Source organism: Manis pentadactyla, chromosome 9 (genome assembly GCF_030020395.1).
Source record: "Manis pentadactyla isolate mManPen7 chromosome 9, mManPen7.hap1, whole genome shotgun sequence".
Classification (NCBI taxonomy): domain Eukaryota; kingdom Metazoa; phylum Chordata; class Mammalia; order Pholidota; family Manidae; genus Manis; species Manis pentadactyla.
In genome coordinates this window covers 113,475,707-113,498,917 of record NC_080027.1, presented here as the reverse complement: position 1 = coordinate 113,498,917, position 23,211 = coordinate 113,475,707, and the positions used below count along the sequence as shown (strand labels likewise).

Below are 23,211 nucleotides of genomic sequence, written 5' to 3'. Positions count from 1 at the left end.
AACAAGCCTGGCACATAATGTGTAGTCAGTAATTAACACATAATGTACAATATCACATTTATGTCATCTCCTGTTCATTTTCTTATTCTGTGAGTTGATGTACAGGAATTTATTATTTCATCCCTTTTCACAGACCCACACTTTCTTCTGTCCTTTGTCTCTAAATATCCTGGAGTACCATCTCCACTATCATCCATCATTCTATAGATACATACCACTGTATCTCTCTTTGTTTATTTAGATACTGTTCTGCTTCCCTCTACAGTTAAAACTCCCTTGAACCCAACTGGAAAGTATCTAATTCCATCCAGTTTAATCTAACAAATACATGTTAAGTATTTAATTCCACCCAGTTCAATCCAACAAATAAATATTAAGTGTCAAATGCCATGCTAAGCTCTGGGAATACAGCAGTAAGATGGGTACTGCCCATCATAGAGCTTTTAAAGTTACACAAATAATTAAATTGCAGTAAGTACAGGCATCCTGAAAACATATACCAGCTCTTTGGCAAAACTCTTGACAAAATTCTTCTTGTTCTTTGTAAGGTAAATTTTGTTCTATGTAGAAAACCTGAAGCTTTACCTACATCATAGTGAAAAAAAAAACTTCAACAAGGTACTGATTATCGAAATACTTCATTTCATTCATCTTTATTTATCTTCCAAAGTCAAAAGTTTTGGCTTCAAAGAAAAGATGTGTTTCATTTTTATACTATTTGTTTGCATGTAGAACAAGGAAATATATATTTTGACTATTGTTTTAATGCACAGAAGAGTAAACAGAACTTGACCATTGGAAATGGCTATGACTACTATAATCTAAAAATTGGATCACTGGAAGATTCTGGAATAACATATTATGTCTTCCCATTAAATTTCCATGATCAAACATGGTTTTCATTCTTGGAAGAAGTTAAAATGCTACTTATCAATTGGTTGTATGTTTTTGTCAATGAATAATGTTTTGCAAGTAGGAGTTTCATCTTTTTAGATGGATTAAGAGCCACAGCAATTTAAATTTAACATGTTTAAGATAAGAGTAAACTTGGGTGAATTACAAAACAAATGTAAAGGAGGTTTTAAACATTTTGTGTCATAGCAAATGATTATAAGAATTATACTTATTTACTAAGTCTTGTCACTTAATTCCCAATTATTTAATGATGACATACCTAGGACCTTCAGGATAAAGTGTTTGCTGACTTCTCCAGCTTCATTTGAAGCAATGCAGGTGTATCTACCTGAATCTTCAGTCTCTGCTTTGATGAACTGAAGGACCATTCCTTGAGTGCTTATCGTCAGATGTGTATCAAGCCCCAGAGGCTGGCCATCTCTAAGCCAAGACATCTTGGGAGCTGGGGTTCCATCTGTAAAACATGTCATGGACGTAGAACTGCCCTTCACAATTGTGATTTCCTCTGTTCCCATTGCATTGTGTAGATTTGGTGGTACTACATAGAAAACAAAACAGGCAAAATTTATATATCTATTATAACATGAGATCATTTAGATAAGTTTAAATGGTTCAGTTAGTTCCATAGTGTTTTTATGATCTATAAAAATAAAGAATTTAAAATAGCATATAATTAATTGATGATTTTACTACAGAAACATATATTAGGTAGGCTAATTATTAACCTCCCAAACTATCAGCAATGAAGCCTGAAGACTTTTCTTGTAGAACATACAAAACTTAATAAAATTTGGCCATTTTTAAAATTCTTACATTCAATTTTACTTTTTATTCTCTTTAATTTGTTACAGTGTATAATACAGTTCCATAAGAATGCTTTCAACTAATTTATGTGAAGTAAGTAAAGTTCTAGGATAAGTTTTATATAATCCAACAGAAATTATTTGTACGTATAGTAAGTAGTTACTTAACTGTTCTAAGGTATTCTTGGGGATTGAGAAATCTGGACCAGTAAACCTTAATATTTCAGAAATGTGTGTTTTGAAGTCTCTATGTACACACACACACAGAGACATATATATGCATATATCTACTAACATTTCGAATACTCGAAATGAGCTGCTTTTATTAGCAAACAGTCTTAACTTGCACTTTCTTATGAAAAGACTGGTCTTGTATCTGGATTAAAATGCTGTTTGAAAAAATTTAGATTTGATTTAGTGCAAACTTTCAGGTTAGAAGAGGGTTTTGACAAAGAGACAGTAAGAGCCACGTATGGCCCCTTGGGAGAAACTGCGTTCTAATTAGTAACATCCTATTTTACCAATCCTCCCTGATATGTCAATATCTAAATATAAGCTTGTTGCTTAATACCAAACACACAGTAAAGTAGTAGGGTCATTTCTGGGACATACCAAACACTTGAAGACTGTAGTGTTTATTATCCACCCCAGCTCTGTTGGAGGCCACGCAGGTGTACACAGCAACATCAGACACCTGAACTCTCACGATCCTGGAAAACAATTTGACTCAACTCATAATTTTATCCCATTCAACATGTACAAATAAAAGAATTATGATTTATGGAAGGTGATTTATGTTGGGAATTTTAGTTATGAAGTTTATAACCAAAGATGCCTCAAATTCGTTTTATTCCACAAAGTTGATTAGGCACTGAAAGTAAGCCACTGAAAATATAACACAATTTGAGAGGTGAATATTTAAAAAATATACATTAGTAGAGAATTATGCTAACATGAAAAATTACATAATTATAGTAGGCATCTTCCTACCATTTTGCCACACTAAGTTTTATCTAAAATAGTAGTGCTTGGAAATAGGTGAAAGATTTGTCTGTCTATGAAAGACCTATTTATTTCATACAACCTTACTAAAACATAAGCATTTAAATAATGGAAATAATTTCAATTTTGTATTTGCTATCTTCTAGATAGTGAAAGGGAAAAACAAACAATAAAAACTTAGGAAGAAAAATTTCTTAAACGCTACTTAGATGAAGTTAGTCTTCAATCACAGCACTTTATCTGTCCAGCAAATCACACACAAGAAAAGCTGACCTGATAACCTGCCTTCCTGACAGCAACCGGATATGGGAGGAGAGAGGCAGAGGAAGTCCATTTTTCAGCCAGTTTATCTGCGGTGGAGGTGTCCCTGCGGCTCTGCATTCAATGTTTATTGAAGTACCCACCAAAGCCATCAGTTTCTCTGCTTCTTCTTTATTACCTCTAATTGCAGGTGGAACTATGTCATGTAGAAAACGAGAAAGAGGGTGGGGTGGGGTACGTATTACTAGTTTCAATCATTTCAACACTGACTGCCCGTATTTCTGCTTTGAATCTCAAAGGAAGCAGCAGGACATCAGATTTTAAAACTAAATTCTTCAGACACCTACTGCTGAACCATCATTTCTACTGACAGATTCCTGCAGCAGAGTCAAAAGAGGGTGAGTATTTACCATAGACATTCAAGTTAAAAATTCGGTCTTCTTCTCCAGCAGGATTAGTAGCGACACACGTATATTTCCCCGTGTCCGATGAGAGAGCTCCATAAATATTTAACGTGCTGCCATTTGCAGTTACCCTATAAAAAAGGTCATAGTGAGGCACTCAGATGATTTATGCGGAGCTAAGATCTGGAAAACACACTCCAGATCATTGTGTGCTTTGAAAAAAATACCACCATAAAATGTATCTTCATCTTGGATATAACGGTTCAAATCTTTCTCACTTAAGTAGATGGAAACCTGTTAAAGTCACAACTAGTGAAACTGATGTGAAACAACCAACTATTAACAAGAAAAAAGGAAACGAACAAAATCAGGTTAGGAACTTCTTTCTCCAAATCATAGGCAAAGACATGTTTTTCTCAGAGTTAGAATATTTCGTTCTTAGGTTATCAATATGAGGTTTGAATTAAATTAAAATCATAAACATTCTGGCGTGAAAATAGAAGAATGTTACAATAAGAAATTTGAATTAAATTAAAATCATAAACATTTCTGGTATGAAAATTTAAGAATGTTACAATAAGAAATTATGCATCAAAAAAATCTAGCTATAAACAATTTAGTAATACTCAATGGGAAGAGGTAGAACAGGATAATTTATTTAAACTGTAATGACAACTCAGTATTACATGGGTATATTTTGCAGAAATCTCCCTACAAATTGCTAATGCTTTTCCTTTGAATTACATAAGAGGAAATAATAACTACACAATTATCAAAGATATCTAAATTAAGATTACTGCATTATTGATTCTCTTCACACACCGTTATTACCAAATAAAACTTCCTGTGTTTTAGGAAGAGATTAAATGACTATCTACAGTTATTCCTATAATAGCGATTTTATTAGAATGTTCATATCAAATGTAAATACTCCATTTCTTCAACATCATGTCATTAAATATGATTATTGAGAATTAAAGTATTATTGTCTGGGTCTGTTGTATTTTTTCTTTTCAAAACATGAATGTTAAAATTTCACAAGTTTAATCATATGAATAAACATAAAGCGAAGTTGCCATGACCAAAAGAAAGCAGTAAATTGACTGGAAAAATTATTTGATTTGATTGACAAGTTGCTCCACTTATGAACTTACACATCTCATAGAGTTGTGAGCAAATAAATTTTAAAAATGGATATAAGAATAAGTACATTTGGGATCTTAATGTGAAAGGAGTGATAAATCCTAAATTCCTAGGTACAAATAGTGTCATCTAAGTTCTTTAGGTCCCACCAACTATCTAGTACTTGGTTTGGAGTATGGTTGATCATTAGTTGATTTAATAAAAATAAATATTAATTATTCAGAAATGTCTGCACCAGAGAAATAAAACTTAAAGTGTATCTCTAAAATATTATCTGGCAATTTACCCAATCTTTGAAAGGGGACAAATATCTAAACTTTGAGATAAAATGACTTCAAAGAAATATAACATTTATTTATCTTTTTAAAATAATGTACATTCCACTCATGGACTAGAAAATATACTCCGAACCCTTAAATTTAAAATATTGCTTCAAAATGATAAAGTTTACAGTACAATTAACTAATGCCTACTTCTGTATTTGATTCTTCAAGTAATTATAATTATTCAGGCATGCATATATAATGGAGCTTTGTGATGAAGTAATCTGGCAGAGTGTAGAATTCCAGACTGTCTTTCCAAAGATATTTGTTGTTGAAAGTAGCAGGAGGCCCTTACCGCATAATTATTCCATCTCTACTTAGTTTGTGGCATGAGTAACAAGTTTCAGCTTAAAGCAGGATTGAATCAATCACCCCAAGTAATGAATTCGGTTATGATATTGTATCTTTCCCCAAAATGAGTCTTGCATTATGTTATGTTTGGTAGTTTGGTGATTTCAGGACCCAAAATCCTACCTAAGCTTATTGATGAACTTTCGTAGAATGAAACTGCATGTTAGCTGGAAAAAACTAATATTTTATGATGTAGACTTTGGTATAAACATTCTGAGATAAAAGGAATAAAATCAACAATAGTTAACATTTGTAGAAATGCATGTCTGAAGAGAGTTTATTACAGAGTTGATGGATAAGGAACACACACACACACACACACACACACACACACACACACTTTTGAATGATTCTCCAAGGAGAATTTCTGTGTCCAACTTGCCAAAATTTTATCTTTTTTCACTCTGAATGCAGTGAAAGCCAAGTTCCCCTGAGACTGAATTTGGTATTATTTCTGTGAAATTTGAAGCATGAAGCATTATAGAAGACCTTTCAATTAATGGCGCATAGATTCTTTTTAAACATACCGGATTCTTTCTGTTTCATTGCTAGTTATGGGCTTTCCATCTCTAAGCCATTGAATAAGTGGGGTAGGAATACCATTTGCATTGCAGACCAGCTCAACATTTTCTCCAAGAAGGACACTGACTTCGCTTGGAATCTCAGCACCAGCAACATTTGGAGGAACTTTGGAGAAATAATGAAGACTTTCAGTGACCAGGCACAAGGATATAAATTCTAATGAATACAACAGAATCATAGGATAATATGCCATTTTTATTTCCTCTTTTTCTTGGATTGTGGTTCAAGATCAAACTATTTTTACCCTCATAAATTACTTTTAAATGAGGAATGGGTAGGGGAATTGTTTCAATATTCCTGGTTTACTTATAGGTTGATGTAATTATTTAGTCATAAGGGCTAGTGACAAATCTTTTTTCTGGCCAAATGAATCACTGTAGATTGAATCCTCAATAGATGCTTAGAATTAGTATAGTTCAGGTGAATCTGCTACACAGTTCGGCATAAAGGTCTGAGAGAAGTATTTAATATTACACATTATTTCTTTCTCCATGATGTAATTTAAATATCTATTCTGAACAATGGATAGGATTATTGTACGTTTCAAGATCCAATAACTTCTGTTCCCTTTTCGTAGCCATCTCTGCTTTTCACTTTAAAGATTCAATAGAGAAATAATGTGTAATAAAAATATTGACAATGGTATCAGACAGAAACACATTTGAATGCCTCTTCTAAATAATTACAGTGGTATGATAGAGCAGCTCAGACCAGGCCACAACAGCCAACTCTGTACGTAACGCCTACCCCATGGTTCAGTGACATCATGTTGGTAGCTTGAAATGGTCTGTAGTGGGAATATTTACACCATAGGAACTGGCAAATGATTGGCTACAAATCAGAATCTTTTTGTCTGCTGAGTTAACTAATAAATATTTGTCAGCATACCACTGTATAATCTGTCCAAATTTCATTTAAATCATTCTAAATTCTGCAAATTAAAAAATTTTAATTTAATAGTATATGTGTATTGGACTAGACCCTATACACATATAATATTTCTAGTCCTATGACATTATAACATATATGAGGAGTCTGGTAAATTTTTTGGTCATTGCACATACCACATGATTGGCATCTGTTATTAATGCATTAAATAGAATTTCTGATACTGAATATCTGAATAATAATTTTCCCCTTTTGCTTCTGAAATTTCATAGCATCACTAGTCAAAGAAACCACTAATACTCATAAACTTATTTTAATTTTCCCTTGATTTCAGTTTTTAAGTAATGGATTTTAACTAATATTATTGTGGTAATCATTTTGTAACATACACATCCATCAAATCATTATGTTATGCACCTTAAACTTATAGAATGTTATATGTCAATTATATCTCAATAAAACTGGAAAATTTTTCAATGCTTCTGGATTTAGCTTAAGCAAGAGCACACAACAGGTAGATAATAAATATTCACAATCACCTTTACAATTTATAAGAAAGTCTTTCCATAGTAACTGTAAAAAACTTGGAAAAAACAGCATTTCAACAGAGTTTTGTGCTAGGCTTCCATTTTAAACATTAGGCCAAAAGTAATTATCAGAGGTTTACTGAAAATTGAAAAAAATGCATTTTTCTCTATAGAGCTCAATATGATTCTGGAACATAGTATTCATTAAATATCTGTTGGATGAATTAATGCTCCTTAGTCTCACGCCAAAATAATATAATATAAGACTCATGATTACTTGAAATTTACCCAAACTGTGCCCTGCTGAGAGTAGAGTGCAATCTCTTCATGAATTAAACCTTACTTATCTACATAAATAAGAACAGACCTATAAGCTTAGCATTAAAATAAGTTATGCCAGTTTAAAATAAGTAATTCAATAGAATATATACTATAGGAAGATAATTTTAGTGAACATGAAAAAATAGAGATATAATCTATTGGTAAATGTAGGACTGCAAATTGACGTATATTTTGTTGATCTAAAGATATTTTGTAAGTCAAATCATTATACTGTACACTCTAAACTTATATTGCACTGTGTCAATTATATCTCAATAAAAATGGAAGAAAATTAAAATATTTTGAATCAATTATAAATGATCTCTTTAATATAGAGTTATTTTGTACTATAGATGGAATATAATAAAGAATTTGAAGATTGATCAAAGTGTATGCCATATACCTTGAATTGAAAGGATGTAATTTTTCTGTGCTTTTCCCTCCATATTTGATGCAATACATGTATAGTTTCCACTATCTGAACGTTGAGACCGGGCAATTTGGAGTTTGCTACCTCCAGACAATATATGAATTTCAAGAAAGTCGGCATTTTCTAGAGATAGAAGCAAAGCAAAAAAAAACAAAAAACACAAAAAAGCTTTTATTTTTAACATCTCTATAATTCATCACAAAAATGTCTTATTCTCTGTGATAAATACACTTCTTAAAATTTCTTCCTTTGTACTTTTATTTTAAATGAGAGTTTTTTTTTTGATAAAGGAAAAAAGAGAGATCTCCATAAAGTGAACAATTATTTTATGAGTCTATTTTGTAAGTCTGTACTTCAGTACATTAGGTTTCTGAGCTAAACAAAGCTGTGAGCATAATACTGAAAATGTGCTCATTGATTAATCTACTGAATTAAGAGCAAAAGGAAACAATCATAAAAAATGCACAGGTGTATTACCTATGGGCTTGTGGTTCTTTAACCATGCTATCATGGGAGGAGGGATTCCAGAGGTATCACACGTTAAAGTTACAGGATTGCTGATTGTCTCGACAACCACTTCATTTTCAGGCCCTTCAATACTGGGTGGCACTGTAAAAAGACAGAAGAAAATCATGTGTTCTCATTAAGCTCATTCAGGATACTTTCTTTCATTTGCATATCTGGGGGAAAAAGAGTTGTATTAGAGGCAGATGCTCACCATATACATTGAGGTGGAAATTTTTATCATCCCGTCCTGCTACATTTATAGCTCTACATACATACTGGCCTGTGTCAGACACCTAAAAGAAAAAGATACTATTGTATGTGTTCCATTAAGTTTAGATGACCAATCACACTGTTCAAGTGTAGATTAAATCATCAGTCATCTTTATGCTTGAATGCCCCAGTTCTAATTGCCTTCTATCATCTTGCTTTTCTTTTTTAATGAAAATAAGGTCCATGGCATTAATGATATTTTTAACGTAAAATCATTTTTCACCGTAGTAAAGAGAACACATAACTACCAATTCTCTCTTCCATAATCCCACCAGGAATCTTGGTACACAAACAAGAATAAAAGATGCACCTCAGCTTTCTTGACATGCAGTGTCTGTCCATCTGCTAACATCTCCAAGTGAGTGGACTCTGTTATCATCCGCCCATTCTTATACCAGGTGATGACGGGAGGTGGGACAGCGTTTGACTCACACTCCAAGGACACTGACATCCCCTCTCTTACATTAACTACAGAGAGAGATTCACTGCCATGATCTTTAATGCTGGGGGGCACTGAGGGAAGGAAACAAAAAGAGAAGGATTATTTTTTTCATGAAGATGCACAGACAGAAAATATTGAACACCAGTTTTAAAATGAAAGACTTTATGAAGAGAGTGAAAACAAACCATAAACAGTCAGGGCAACTTTTTTCTTGCTTTCACCAGCTTGGTTGATAGCTATACAAGTATATTCTCCGCCATCGGATACCTTGGCCCGAAGAATTTGTAGAGTTCGACCGCCTATGGGCAAATACAATGCAAATTGAAGAATGCTATAGAGGTGGTTCTAATTATTTTATCAATAAAATAAAGAGTCAAATATACTCTTTCCCTGACAGTAAAATTTATATGGAAGTATATTTAAAATGAAAGAATAGAATCCATTTTCTTTGCTTCTTCCTTTACTATTTATTCTACTTCCTTATAGTGGAAGAAATTCAATTATTTTTTCTTTCCACTAACCAAACATGGACACTAGAACTGTTTGCTACAGGTTCTAGTGGAAAAACAGTAATTGTGCTATAGTCGAAATATTTTAATGAGTATTTTCTAGGTGTAAGTCTCCCATAGTGCGTAAGTAACTTTCTGTTAGTCTATTTATTTATCATGGTTCCTGAACATTCTCACTGAAATCATAAAAGTCTACATGATTTTATCCTAACGGCCCCAAATGGGTAAAGAGGGGCATTGAAGGTGAAAAAATAAATGGAGCAAGACAAAAGTCTGGAAAGAGATTAAGTTGAAATGCCATTTGTATTAAAAATAAAGAAAAATGAGAAAGTTTTACACATCTTATGAAAGTGTAAGTTCCTTACCAGGCACAATGAGAGTGTTTGTATTTAACTTGACAGGCTGTTCATTCTTGAGCCAGCTGAGATCAGGAGGTGGGAAACCAGAGACCTCACAGGTCAAAGAGAGGAAATTGTCCACCACAACAGTGAGATTTTCAGGGTTAGGACCAATGACACTGGGAGGAACTATAATAGTAAATATATTAAAAGGGAAATCTAATATTATCAGTAACACATATTCTAGTTTATTAATATAAGCCCAACCACTGTAGTCTGATAGCTCACTGAGTTAATGATGCTGTTATTTAGCTGTTTTCTTCTTAGAATTCTCTAATGCCTTCATCAAACTCATGTCCATCAGTTTTATTTTTCACAATGGAAAGAGAACACTAGAATCTTCAAAGAAAGGTTTATTTGTAAAACCTAGCTAGCAATTCCCAAGATGGTTTTGTCAGTACACAAAGAAAAACCTAATATTGCTTGCTATTAAGTACATTTGAATATTCTTGCTCTTAATATTCATCCTTATTTAGATATTTTCTTTTCCTATTTATAGCAATAATAGAGAAGAAATTCAGTCTTAGGGTAATTATCAAATTATACAGGTTATTTTGACAATGTAAATCAATGACTTTCGAGATGAGCAAAAAATTTAAGAAATAAACACTATCATTTACTGTTCAAAACCAAAAAGACTTCCAAAGCAAAAGCAGTGCAGAGAAAAAAATGGAGTGAAAAAGAGTCATATTAATAATACAGTACCATTTGTGCATATTAAAACATGTGTATGGAACAATAGATGTTTTATAAGCATACATACATGGAATATCAGACACATTAGAATGTGTCTGATGAAGAGCAGCAAGGAATGGGCATAAAAATGAATGAATACATGAATGAACAAACAGATTAATAAATAAAAGTAGAGATGGGTCTTGTTCAGGCCAATGAAGATAGTTATGAATTAAGGAATGCAATTAAAATAACACTATTATACTAAGACTGGGGTCTTAAAACAACATCAAAAACAAAAGCAAAACATCTGAAAAAGCAAAATTGCTTTTTTTCTTTTACTATCACCTGCTTATTTATTTCTCATCCATTAATTAATTTGAATATTCATTCATTCATTTATCAAACATTTATTAAATGCCTACTGTACTCCAGATGTTGGGCTAGGTGCTGATGCCGAGTGACAGATGTAACAGATCATATTCTATAGAGTTAATTTGCTGGTAATGACAGACATTGAACTAAAAATTATAGCTAACATTTTTTTGAGTGGTTGTCCTAGTCCAGGCACTGTACGAAACATTTCACATATACTATCTCATTGAATTACACAACCTTGCAGTTCTTATCCTCATACTGTAGATGAAGAAGCCGAGACACAGAGCAGTTAACTTTTTGCCCAGGTTTCCCAGCCAGAGACTGGAAGAGACTGGAAGCCTGCTATCTGGCTCTGGAGTCCTAATTCTTAGCCACACTGTTCCGTACTAGTAATTACAAGTGTGATGCGTGTCAGTCAGAAGAATAGGGTGACAACAGGAAACTAGCCTATTTAGGGATCAGGAAGACAAAGTGACATTTAAGAAGATACTGCAATATGACCAGCAAAAGGCCAAGTAGAAGACAGAAAATGGGTGTGTCTTCCAGAAAAAAGGCACAGTGTATACAAAGGCCCAAACGGGGTAAAGAACAGGGCACCTAGAAGGCTGGCGTGACCAGTTTGCAGAGCAAGGTTACAGGTGGGGTGTGGGCAGCAGATTAAAGACTGAGCAAGGAAAAGATCCTGTAGGGTCTCTGGGCATCCTTAAGAACGCTGAAACATAGCCGCAGGAATGGGAAGCTGAAGAGTGGTTTAATCAAAAATTAAGAGATTAAAAATCTGGCCATAGTGGAGAGAACTAACTAGAAGAGATTCTGGAAGGCCACTGAGGAGACTACTGCTGTTATAGGTGTAAGATTACGGTGAACTCTGCGGAGAATGGTGTCAGAAAGGCTGGAGAAAATGAGTGGATCCCAGGATAATTTGTAGGTAGCATTTTCAGGACTTGATGTGGGGGTGAAGTTTAAGGGGGAGGAGGAGTTGGGGATGACAATCATTTTTCTGACTTGAACAATTGGTAGGTGGTGATTTCCTTTACTGAGACAGATATCACTGGAGGAGGAGCACATTTTTGGGAAAAGATATATACACACTGCCTTAGGATGACTGTTAGACACTTGTGTCAATAGAAAGGTCTGAAGGGAAGAAGCCAATGAAGAGCAAGGATTTTAATATTCAGGAGGAGGAGAGCACTATTATATATCAACTATACTTCAACAAAAAAATCACAAGCAAATATTTAAAAAAAGAGGAAGAGAGACTGGGGGATTTTGAGGAGACAGTGAACAGGATCAAGAGTCATGTTAGTCTTTGGTCTGGAAGGTAGAATCCTTCCATCTTTTGTTGTAATAAGGGGAGGAAGAAATGGCAGTTACAGGTGCAGCTAATGTTTTCAATTCAGGGGCAGGAATTTGAGGAAGTTTCTGAAATATGCCTTCTCTTTTCCCTGTAAAACAGGAGTGGAAGGCATTTATTGAGAGCAAACAAGAGAGGGCTGTTATGGACTGAAAGTGATTCCCCACATTCATATACTAAAGCCCTAGCCTGCAGTGTGGCTATAGTTGAAGATGCGACTTTAAGGAAGTAGTCAAGGGGGGGAGGGGCGGAAGATGGCGGCGTGAGTAGAGCAGCGGAAATCTCCTCCCAAAACCACATATATCTATGAAAACATAACAAAGACAACCCTTCCTAGAATAAAGACCAGAGGACACAGGACAATATCCAGACCACATCCGCACCTGAGAGAACCCAGCGCCTCGCGAAGGGGGTAAGATACAAGCCCCGGCCCCGCGGGAGCCGAGCGCCCCTCCCCCCAGCTCCCGGCGGGAGAAGAGCAGGCAGAGCGGGAGGGAGACGGAGCCCAGGACTGCCGAACACCCAGCCCCAGCCATCCGGGCCAGAGTGCAGGGCCCTCGATACTGGGAAAACAGGGCAGCAAGAACAGTGAGCAGGCACTGGAGCCCGGGTGTCGGAGGACATAAGAAAAGCGCGCGACCATTTTTTTTTTTTTGCTTTTTTGCTGTTTTGTTTTCACGAGCGCTTTTTGGAAGTCTTAAAGGGATAGGGACCCCAATACTAGGGAAACAGGGCAGAAAGACCGGTGAGCAGAGGCCTGAGGCTGGCACCGGAGAATAAAGAAAAACGAACGACCACCTTTTTTTTTTTTTTTTTTTAATTAAAAACTTTTTTTTTTTTTAATTAAAAAAATTTTTTTTCTTTTTTTTTTTGGTGGGCGTTGTTTTGTTTTGGCGGGTGCTTTTTGGAAGTCTTAAAGGGGCAGGGCGGGTCACTTAATCCAGAGGTAGGGAATCCGGGATCTCTGGGCACCCTAACCCCTGGGCTGCAGGGAGCAGGGAGGCCCCTTACGGAGATAAATAGCCTCCCAGCAGCTCCTGCTCCAACGCGACTCCACCACTTTGGAGTAGCTGCCCGAGCCAGGCCACGCCCACAGCAACAGCGGAGATTAACTCCATAGCAGCCGGGCAGGAAGCAGAAACCCTGTCTGCGCGCAGCTGCGCAGCACAAGCCACTAGAGGCCGCTGATCTCCCAGGAGAGGAGGGCCACAAACCAACAAGAAAGGAAGTCCTTCCAGCCGTCACTCGTCCTAGTTCTGCAGACTATTCCTATCACCATGAAAAGGCAAAGCTACAGGCAGACAAAGATCACAGAGACAACACCAGAGAAGGAGACAGACCTAACCAGTCTCCCTGAAAAAGAATTCAAAATAAGAATCATAAACATGCTGACAGAGATGCAGAGAAATACGCAAGAGAAATGGGATGAAGTCTGGAAGGAGATCACAGATGCCAGAAAGGAGATCGCAGAAATGAAACAAACTCTGGAAGGGTTTATAAGCAGAATGGATAGAATGCAAGAGGCCATTGATGGAATTGAAATCAGAGAACAGGAATGCATAGAAGCTGACATAGAGAGAGACAAAAGGATCTCCAGGAATGAAACAATATTAAGAGAACTGTGTGACCAATCCAAAAGGAACAATATCCATATTATAGGGGTCCCAGAAGAAGAAGAGAGAGGAAAAGGGATGGAAAGTATCTTAGAAGAAATAATTGCTGAAAACTTCCCCACACTGGGGGAGGAAGTAATCGAACAGACCACGGAAATACACAGAACCCCCAACAGAAAGGATCCAAGAAGGACAACACCAAGACACATAATAATTAAAATGGCAAAGATCAAGGACAAGGAAAGAGTGTTAAAGGCAGCTAGAGAGAAAAAGGTCACCTATAAAGGGAAACCCATCAGGCTAACGTCAGATTTCTCGACAGAAACCCTACAGGCCAGAAGAGAATGGCATGATATATTTAATACAATGAAACAGAAGGGCCTTGAACCAAGGATACTGTATCCAGCACGACTATCATTCAAATATGACGGTGGGATTAAACAATTCCCAGACAGACAAAAGCTGAGGGAATTTGCTTTCCACAAACCACCTCTACAGAACATCTTACAGGGACTGCTCTAGATGGGAGCACTCCTAGAAAGAGCACAGCACAAAACACCCAACATATGAAGAATCGAGGAGGAGGAACAAGAAGGGAGAGAAGAAAAGAATCTCCAGACAGTGTATATAAAAGCTCAATAAGTGAGATAAGTTAGGCAGTAAGATACTAAAGAGGCTAACCTTGAACCTTTGGTAACCACGAATTTAAAGCCTGCAATGGCAATAAGTACATATCTTTCAATAGTCACCCTAAATGTTAATGGGTTGAATGCACCAATCAAAAGACACAGAGTAACAGAATGGATAAAAAAGCAAGACCCATCTATATGCTGCTTACAAGAAACTCACCTCAAACCCAAAGACATGTACAGACTAAAAGTCAAGGGATGGAAATACATATTTCAAGCAAACAACAGTGAGAAGAAAGCAGGGGTTGCAGTACTAATATCATACAAAATAGACTTCAAAACAAAGAAAGTAACAAGAGATAAAGAAGGACACTACATAATGATAAAGGGCTCAGTCAAACAAGAGGATATAACCATTCTAAATATATATGCACCCAACACAGGAGCACCAGCATATGTGAAACAAATACTAACAGAACTAAAGGGGGATATAGACTGCAATGCATTCATTCTAGGAGACTTCAACACACCACTCACCCCAAAGGATAGATCCACTGGGCAGAAAATAAGTAAGGACACGGAAGCACTGAACAACACAGTAGAGCAGATGGACCTAATAGACATCTATAGAACTCTACATCCAAAAGCAGCGGGATATACATTCTTCTCAAGTGCGCATGGAACATTCTCCAGAATAGACCACATACTAGGCCACAAAAAGAGCCTCAGAAAATTCCAAAAGATTGAAATCCTACCAACCAACTTTTCAGACCACAAAGGCATAAAACTAGAAATAAACTGTACAAAGAAAGCAAAGAGGCTCACAAACACATGGAGGCTTAACAACACGCTCCTAAATAATCAATGGATCAATGACCAAATCAAAATGGAGATCCAGCAATATATGGAAACAAATGACAACAACAACACTAAGCCCCAACTTCTGTGGGACGCAGCAAAAGCAGTCTTAAGAGGAAAGTATATAGCAATCCAAGCATATTTAAAAAAGGAAGAGCAATCCCAAATGAATGGTCTAATGTCACAATTATCGAAATTGGAAAAAGAAGAACAGATGAGGCCTAAGGTCAGCAGAAGGAGGGACATAATAAAGATCAGAGAAGAAATAAATAAAATTGAGAAGAATAACACAATAGCAAAAATCAATGAAACCAAGAGCTGGTTCTTCGAGAAAATAAACAAAATAGATAAGCCTCTAGCCAGACTTATTGAGAAGAAAAGAGAGTCAACACAAATCAACAGTATCAGAAACGAGAAAGGAAAAATCACGACGGACCCCACGGAAATGCAAAGAATTATTGGAGAATACTATGAAAACCTATATGCTAACAAGCTGGGAAACCTAGGAGAAATGGACAACTTCCTAGAAAAATATAACCTTCCAAGATTGACCCAGGAAGAAACAGAAAATCTAAACAGACCAATTACCAGCAACGAAATTGAAGCGGTAATCAAAAAACTACCAAAGAACAAAACCCCCGGGCCAGATGGATTTACCTCGGAATTTTATCAGACATACAGGGAAGACATAATACCCATTTTCCTTAAAGTTTTCCAAAAAATAGAGGAGGAGGGGATACTCCCAAACTCATTCTATGAAGCTAACATCACCCTAATACCAAAACCAGGCAAAGACCCCACCAAAAAAGAACACTACAGACCAATATCCCTGATGAACGTAGATGCAAAAATACTCAACAAAATATTAGCAAACCGAATTCAAAAATACATCAAAAGGATCATACACCATGACCAAGTGGGATTCATCCCAGGGATGCAAGGATGGTACAACATTCGAAAGTCCATCAACATCATCCACCACATCAACAAAAAGAAAGACAAAAACCACATGATCATCTCCATAGATGCTGAAAAAGCATTTGACAAAGTTCAACATCCATTCATGTTAAAAACTCTCAGCAAAATGGGAATAGAGGGCAAGTACCTCAACATAATAAAGGCCATCTATGATAAACCCACAGCCAACATTATATTGAACAGCGAGAAGCTGAAAGCATTTCCGCTGAGATCGGGAACTAGACAGGGATGCCCACTCTCTCCACTGTTATTTAACATAGTACTGGAGGTCCTAGCCACGGCAATCAGACAAAATAAAGAAATACAAGGAATCCAGATTGGTAAAGAAGAAGTTAAACTGTCACTATTTGCAGATGACATGATACTGTACATAAAAAACCCTAAAGACTCCACTCCAAAACTATTAGAACTGATATCGGAATACAGCAAAGTTGCAGGATACAAAATCAACACACAGAAATCTGTGGCTTTCCTATATACTAACAATGAACCAACAGAAAGAGAAATCAGGAAAACAACTCCATTCACAATTGCATCCAAAAAAATAAAATACCTAGGAATAAACCTAACCAAAGAAGTGAAAGACTTATACTCTGAAAACTACAAGTCACTCTTAAGAGAAATTAAAGGGGACACTAACAGATGGAAACTCATCCCATGCTCGTGGCTAGGAAGAATTAATATCGTTAAAATGGCCATCCTGCCCAAAGCAATATACAGATTTGATGCAATCCCTATGAAACTACCAGCAACATTCTTCAATGAACTGGAACAAATAATTCAAAAATTCATATGGAAACACCAAAGACCCCAAATAGCCAAAGCAATCCTGAGAAAGAAGAATAAAGTAGGGGGGGGTCTCACTCCCCAACTTCAAGCTCTACTATAAAGCCATAGTAATCAAGACAATTTGGTACTGGCACAAGAGCAGAGCCACAGACCAATGGAACAGACTAGAGAATCCAGACATTAACCCAGACATATATGGTCAATTAATATTTGATAAAGGAGCCATGGACATACAATGGCGAAATGACAGTCTCTTCAACAGGTGGTGCTGGCAAAACTGGACAGCTACATGTAGGAGAATGAAACTGGACCATTGTCTAACCCCATATACAAAAGTAAACTCAAAATGGATCAAAGACCTGAATGTAAGCCATGAAACCATTAAACTCTTGTTAGAAAACATAGGCAAAAACCTCTTAAACATAAACATGTGTGACCTCTTCTTGAACATATCTCCCCGGGCAAGGAAAACAACAGCAAAAATGAGTAAGTGGGACTATATTAAGCTGAAAAGCTTCTGTACAGCAAAAGACACCATCAATAGAACAAGAAGGATCCCTACAGTATGGGAGAATATATTTGAAAATGACACATCCGATAAAGGCTTGACGTCCAGTATATATAAGGAGCTCACACGCCTCAACAAACAAAAAACAAATAACCCAATTAAAAAATGGGCAGAGGAACTGAACAGACAGTTCTCCAAAAAAGAAATACAGATGGCCAACAGACACATGAAAAGATGCTCCACATCGCTAATTATCAGAGAAATGCAAATTAAAACTACAATGAGGTATCACCTCACACCAGTAAGGATGGCTGCCATCCAAAAGACAAACAACAACAAATGTTGGCGAGGCTGTGGAGAAAGGGGAACCCTCCTACACTGCTGGTGGGAATGTAAGTTAGTTCAACCATTGTGGAAAGCAGTATGGAGGTACATGAAAATGCTCAAAACAGACTTACCATTTGACCCAGGAATTCCACTCCTAGGAATTTACCCTAAGAACACAGCAATCAAGTTTGAGAAAGACAGATGCACCCCTATGTTTATTGCAGCACTATTTACAATAGCCAAGAATTGGAAGCAACCTAAATGTCCATCAATAGATGAATGGATAAAGAAGATGTGGTACATATACACAATGGAGTACTACTCAGCCATAAGAAAAGGGCAAATCCAATCATTTGCAGCAACATGGATGGAGCTGGAGGGTATTATGCTCAGTGAAACAAGCCAAGCGGAGAAAGAGAAATACCAAATGATTTCACTTATCTGTGGAATATAAGAACAAAGGAAAAACTGAAGGAACAAAACAGCAGCAGAATCACAGAACTCAAGAATGGACTAACAGGTACCAAAGGGAAAGGGACTGGGGAGGATGGGTGGGTAGGGAGGGATAAGGGGGGGAGAAGTAGGGGGGTATTAAGATTAACATGCATGGGGGGGTAGGAGAAAAGGGAGGGCTGTACAACACAGAGAAGGCAAGTAGTGATTCTACAACATTTTGCTATGCTGATGGACAGTGACTGTAAAGGTGTTTATAGGGGAGACCTGGTATAGGGGAGAGCCTAGTAAACATAATATTCGTCATGTAAGTGTAGATTAGTGATACCAAAAACAAAGCAAAAAAAAAAAAAAAAAAAAGGGCAGTTCCTGTGTGGTAACCTCCAACGAGTTCTACACAAGGGTATAAAGGGCATATAAAAGTGTAGGCAAAGGGTCTGTTTGTGTTTATACAGAGGATCAAAGCCTAATTGGGCTACCCCGAAAATGAACTAAGATACGATATGAAAAAGAACTTCCAACATCTGCACTCTCTGGAAGACTCATGCCAGAAGATGATCATCAAAAAACCCCAACAAAGATCCACACACTGCTACACCTGTAGATGCACTCATCCCACCAGTTCCTGGACTTGCCATGGGAATGAGGAAGGAGATATCTAAGCTGGCCTGTGCATACAGTAAAACAACAAATTTGACTGGATCTATACTGTTGGCACTCAACTAAGAATTTGGAGAAGTGCAAATTGTAGCGCTCCAAAGTCTTACAACTACAGACTATTTACTGTTAAAAGAACATATGGCATGTGAACAGTCCCCAGGAATGGGTTGTTTTAATTTGTCTGATTTCTCTCAGACTGTTCAAGTTCAGTTGGACAATATCCACCATATCATAGATAAGTTTTCACAAATGCCTAAGGTGCCTAACTGGTTTTCTTGGTTTCACTGGAGATGGCTGGTAATTACAGATATGCTTTGGTTATGTAACTATACTCCTATTATGTTAATGTGTGTGCGCAATTTAAGTAGTAGCTTAAAACCTATACATGCTGAAGTTACTCTACAAGAAGATATGTCAAAGAAATAATCAATCCTCCCATGTTTTCTTCCGCCTGCTACTTCTATAGCTTTTCTTCTTCCTTCCTAATTACAACCCTTAAATAGAATTCGTGCCTCATATCAAATTTACCGAGTATCATAATTCTTCCAAGTGGTAAAGATACCTCAAGACAAATGCTGGGCATAGAAGCCACAGGGCATAAATATGCAAAGAAGTAAAAAGCTAACCTTTTCAAACAATAAGGCTTCCCTCTCACTTACCAACTTCACATTTCCCTGTATGGCCCCGGAAGATGACTGGTTAGCCAGAGACGGGTAAGATTCCTCAAGGGAGGAACAAACTAAGACAGGCACAGTCACAGGGGGGCCATCAGGTGAGAAATTGGGGATCAACAGAGGTGAGGCTTAGAACCTCACCCCCCCTGTTCTGAGAGCAATCTTCTGCATACATGGATGTTTTATTGCCCTTGTCTAGCTTGGATTAACACATAGTCTACAGGCACACACCTGATCATCTACATTTGCTCTCTTACAACACTAAACTATGTTTTCTACCTTTATCTTGTATCTACCTACCACTTCAGCATTTTATTAAAAATAATAATAATAAAGAGAGAAATGTGGTATCCACATATAAATCAAGTATAAAAACCAAATGAGTATTCATATTTGAACTGACTGTTTATAGTTCATAATGCATGAGCAAAACCAAAAGTTTCTGTGATGACTGCCCTTGTACTGTTCACCATGTAACTTATTCATTATGTAAGAATTTGTTCTCCATGTAAGAACTTGTTTGTTATGCCTCAGAAGATTGGAGACTGACGAAAATTAGGCTTGGGGTGGATTAATGATTGTGCATTGAGCATTGACTACCCTGTACAGAATTTTATTGTCGTTAACAACCATTTGATCAATAAATATGAGAGATGCCCTCACAAAAAAAAACCGGGATGTAATGTATAGCATAAGGAATATAGTCAAGATAATGTAACAGCTTGGTAGGGTGATAGCTGGAACCTAGAATTATGTATATAAATGTTCTACCACTGTGTTGTACACTTGAAACTAATGTAATGTAATACTGTGCGTCAACTACCCTTCAATAAAAAATAATTATTTAAAAAAAAAATAAAATAAAATAAAGTAAGGAAATGCTTTTTGGATATGTGATAAAACTAATTTATAAAATTATCTGAGCTTCAGGCTTTTGCCATGTGAGGGATTTATTACCATTTCACTTTTTCAATTGCTACTTGTTTCCTCAAATTTTGAATTTCCTTTTGAACCAATTTTGTATTTTCCTTTTTTCTGTTTATCAAATTAGCTATTGTATAACTGTTGTTCCCTTAATTTCTGTTGTAACTGTTATTATTCTCTCTTTCATAATGTAATATTTGTCATATTGTGTACTTACATTGTGTAAATTCATGAATTAGATGATAGTATATGACATATATACACAACACTATATGAAATGCTACATATAATAAATACAGAGCATGTAATATATATTATATGTTAAGGTAAAAATACATTGTATCATGTGTGATACTATATTTCTATATACATATTCAATTGTAATACAGAAGTAAAATACATAATAGAAATATGTATAATACATGTAATAAGTATAAATGAAAAGCTTATAAAACTTTAAAAAGTATAAATTTAATGTAAATTGAATAAAGTTAGAAAAGTATAAATTAAAAAAAAAAAAAAAAAGGAAGTAGTCAAGGCATATGAGGTCATAAGGGTAGCACCCTGATCTGTAGGATTCGTGTCCTTATAAGAGACACCAGACAGTGTCCTCACTTCCTATCCATGCGTGCTCAACGGAAAGGCCTTGTAAGGACAAAGCGGCCATCTGCAAGCCAGGAAGTGCCTTCACCAAAAACCAACCCTACCAGAACCTTCATCTTGCACTTTTCAGCCTCCAGAATGGGGAGAAAATGAATTTCTGTTGTTGAAGTCACACAGTCTCTGGTATTTTATTGTGGCAGCCCAAGCCAGCTAAGACAGGGCCCAGCGGACATTTGAGGAGAGGAGTGAAGGTGTGAGAGAGTCAGTACGGAGTGAAGACAGAAGAGCGGCCCCGGGCAGGATGCAGGGCCCAGGGCAAGCTGGCTCCTTTGGATTCATAGTGACACCACGATTCCTGACCCCAAGAGTTCCTCCAGCCATGCTTAACAACGCAGGAGCAGGTATAGCACAGATGTGGAGCCAAATGAGAGGTAATACAGAATAGCAGCCAAGTTTAAAACCTCTGGAATCATTCTAGCTGAGTTAAAATCCTAATTCTTGTATTTGTCAGCCATGTAACTTTGGGCATGTTACTTAATCTCACAGAGCCTCAGCTTTGTCATCTGTAAAAGAGCTATGAAAATGGCACTAACCACCTGAGATTACTGAGATAATTAAGTGAAATAGCATAAAACTTTGGGCCCAGCACCTGGTAAGTCTCAAGTCGTCAGTATGTTGTATTGTTCTATGCAGACTTGAGCTTTTACTGAACAAGAACAATGAGAAGCTGTGGGCCAAGAGACTGAAATGGCGTTCCATCAAAGTTAAGCTGGAAGTGAAGGAAAACGAAGACACAGAGGATTGAAAACTGAGATGTCCACAGATGAGGTCACAGTTCAGAAGCAAGCATTGTTGTAGTGGGAAATAACAAATGATAGGCTTTATCATTATTTTTATTTAAATAATTTAAATTCTCTCTCCCCAAATGAATTTTCCAATATTTAAGGTTGGGTTTCTGACTGCATTCAGGATTTCAGGATGCTACTAACTGGTGAAAAGCAAATGTCCTTCTGAACTCTAATCCTTAATGGTAAAATGCCATGTGGCTTCTGCCTCTCAAGTCATGCGGGGCTCCCCCTCCAGGTGTTTTTGCTGCGCATTAAGAGGAGTACATGGATATGAAGGAAACATAATAAAGGACAGCAAATATTTATTTAGCAATAACAACAACTATTGACTGGTTTAGGGAGACCAAGATCCTTAGGAAATGACCATTGGCCTATAGGATTAATAATAACGTTATAGGATAGAGGTTGAGGTGTAAAGATAACACAAGGGAACATAGGTAACTGCTATAATTGGGGTATTTACAAGATGTTTTTGATCACAATGAGGAGGAAAAATTAATTCTGCCTGGGAGAATCAGGAAAAATGATCAACAATTTTTATTTTTCATTATTTATTCTACTGTACTTTACAGATTAGGATGTGTGCTTTCACAATGATTATATCTGTTTAATAAATTTACTCTTCCTGAGAATTCATAACAGATTGTTTCTGTTTTGGTTAAATTTGTTCATTAAAAAGACTTTGAAGATATTTTATTGAGCACCTACTGTGTGTTGCTGTGCTAAGCACTGCGAATGGTAAAAGTGTTTCAAATACATTACATGAACACCAAACATTACTACACATCAACACTCCCTACATGTCACACCATAAAAGAATATCCACAATGCTAAATCAAAGCATTTTTCAGGGAGAAATTTTTC

The 23,211-nt window shown here is 36.5% G+C and overlaps 1 protein-coding gene across 5 annotated transcripts in view; it reads right to left on the bottom strand.

The window, feature by feature from the left end:
• Positions 1-23,211, bottom strand: part of HMCN1 (hemicentin 1) — a 420,069-nt gene that overhangs the window by 77,380 nt on the left and 319,478 nt on the right. For all 5 annotated transcript variants that reach the window (XR_008999387.1, XM_057507948.1, XM_057507950.1 and 2 more), the window contains 11 exons: positions 10,044-10,205; positions 9,355-9,468; positions 9,038-9,240; positions 8,669-8,750; positions 8,428-8,559; positions 7,924-8,073; positions 5,730-5,889; positions 3,392-3,516; positions 2,994-3,177; positions 2,331-2,428; positions 1,175-1,453 (listed from right to left, as the gene is read on the bottom strand). Coding sequence is in view for 4 of the 5 variants with exons in the window: in XM_057507948.1 (XP_057363931.1) it covers positions 1,175-1,453; positions 2,331-2,428; positions 2,994-3,177; positions 3,392-3,516; positions 5,730-5,889; positions 7,924-8,073; positions 8,428-8,559; positions 8,669-8,750; positions 9,038-9,240; positions 9,355-9,468; positions 10,044-10,205 (1,689 nt within the window). In the remaining variant the exon portion in view is untranslated. The remainder of the gene's footprint in view (positions 1-1,174; positions 1,454-2,330; positions 2,429-2,993; positions 3,178-3,391; positions 3,517-5,729; positions 5,890-7,923; positions 8,074-8,427; positions 8,560-8,668; positions 8,751-9,037; positions 9,241-9,354; positions 9,469-10,043; positions 10,206-23,211) is intronic.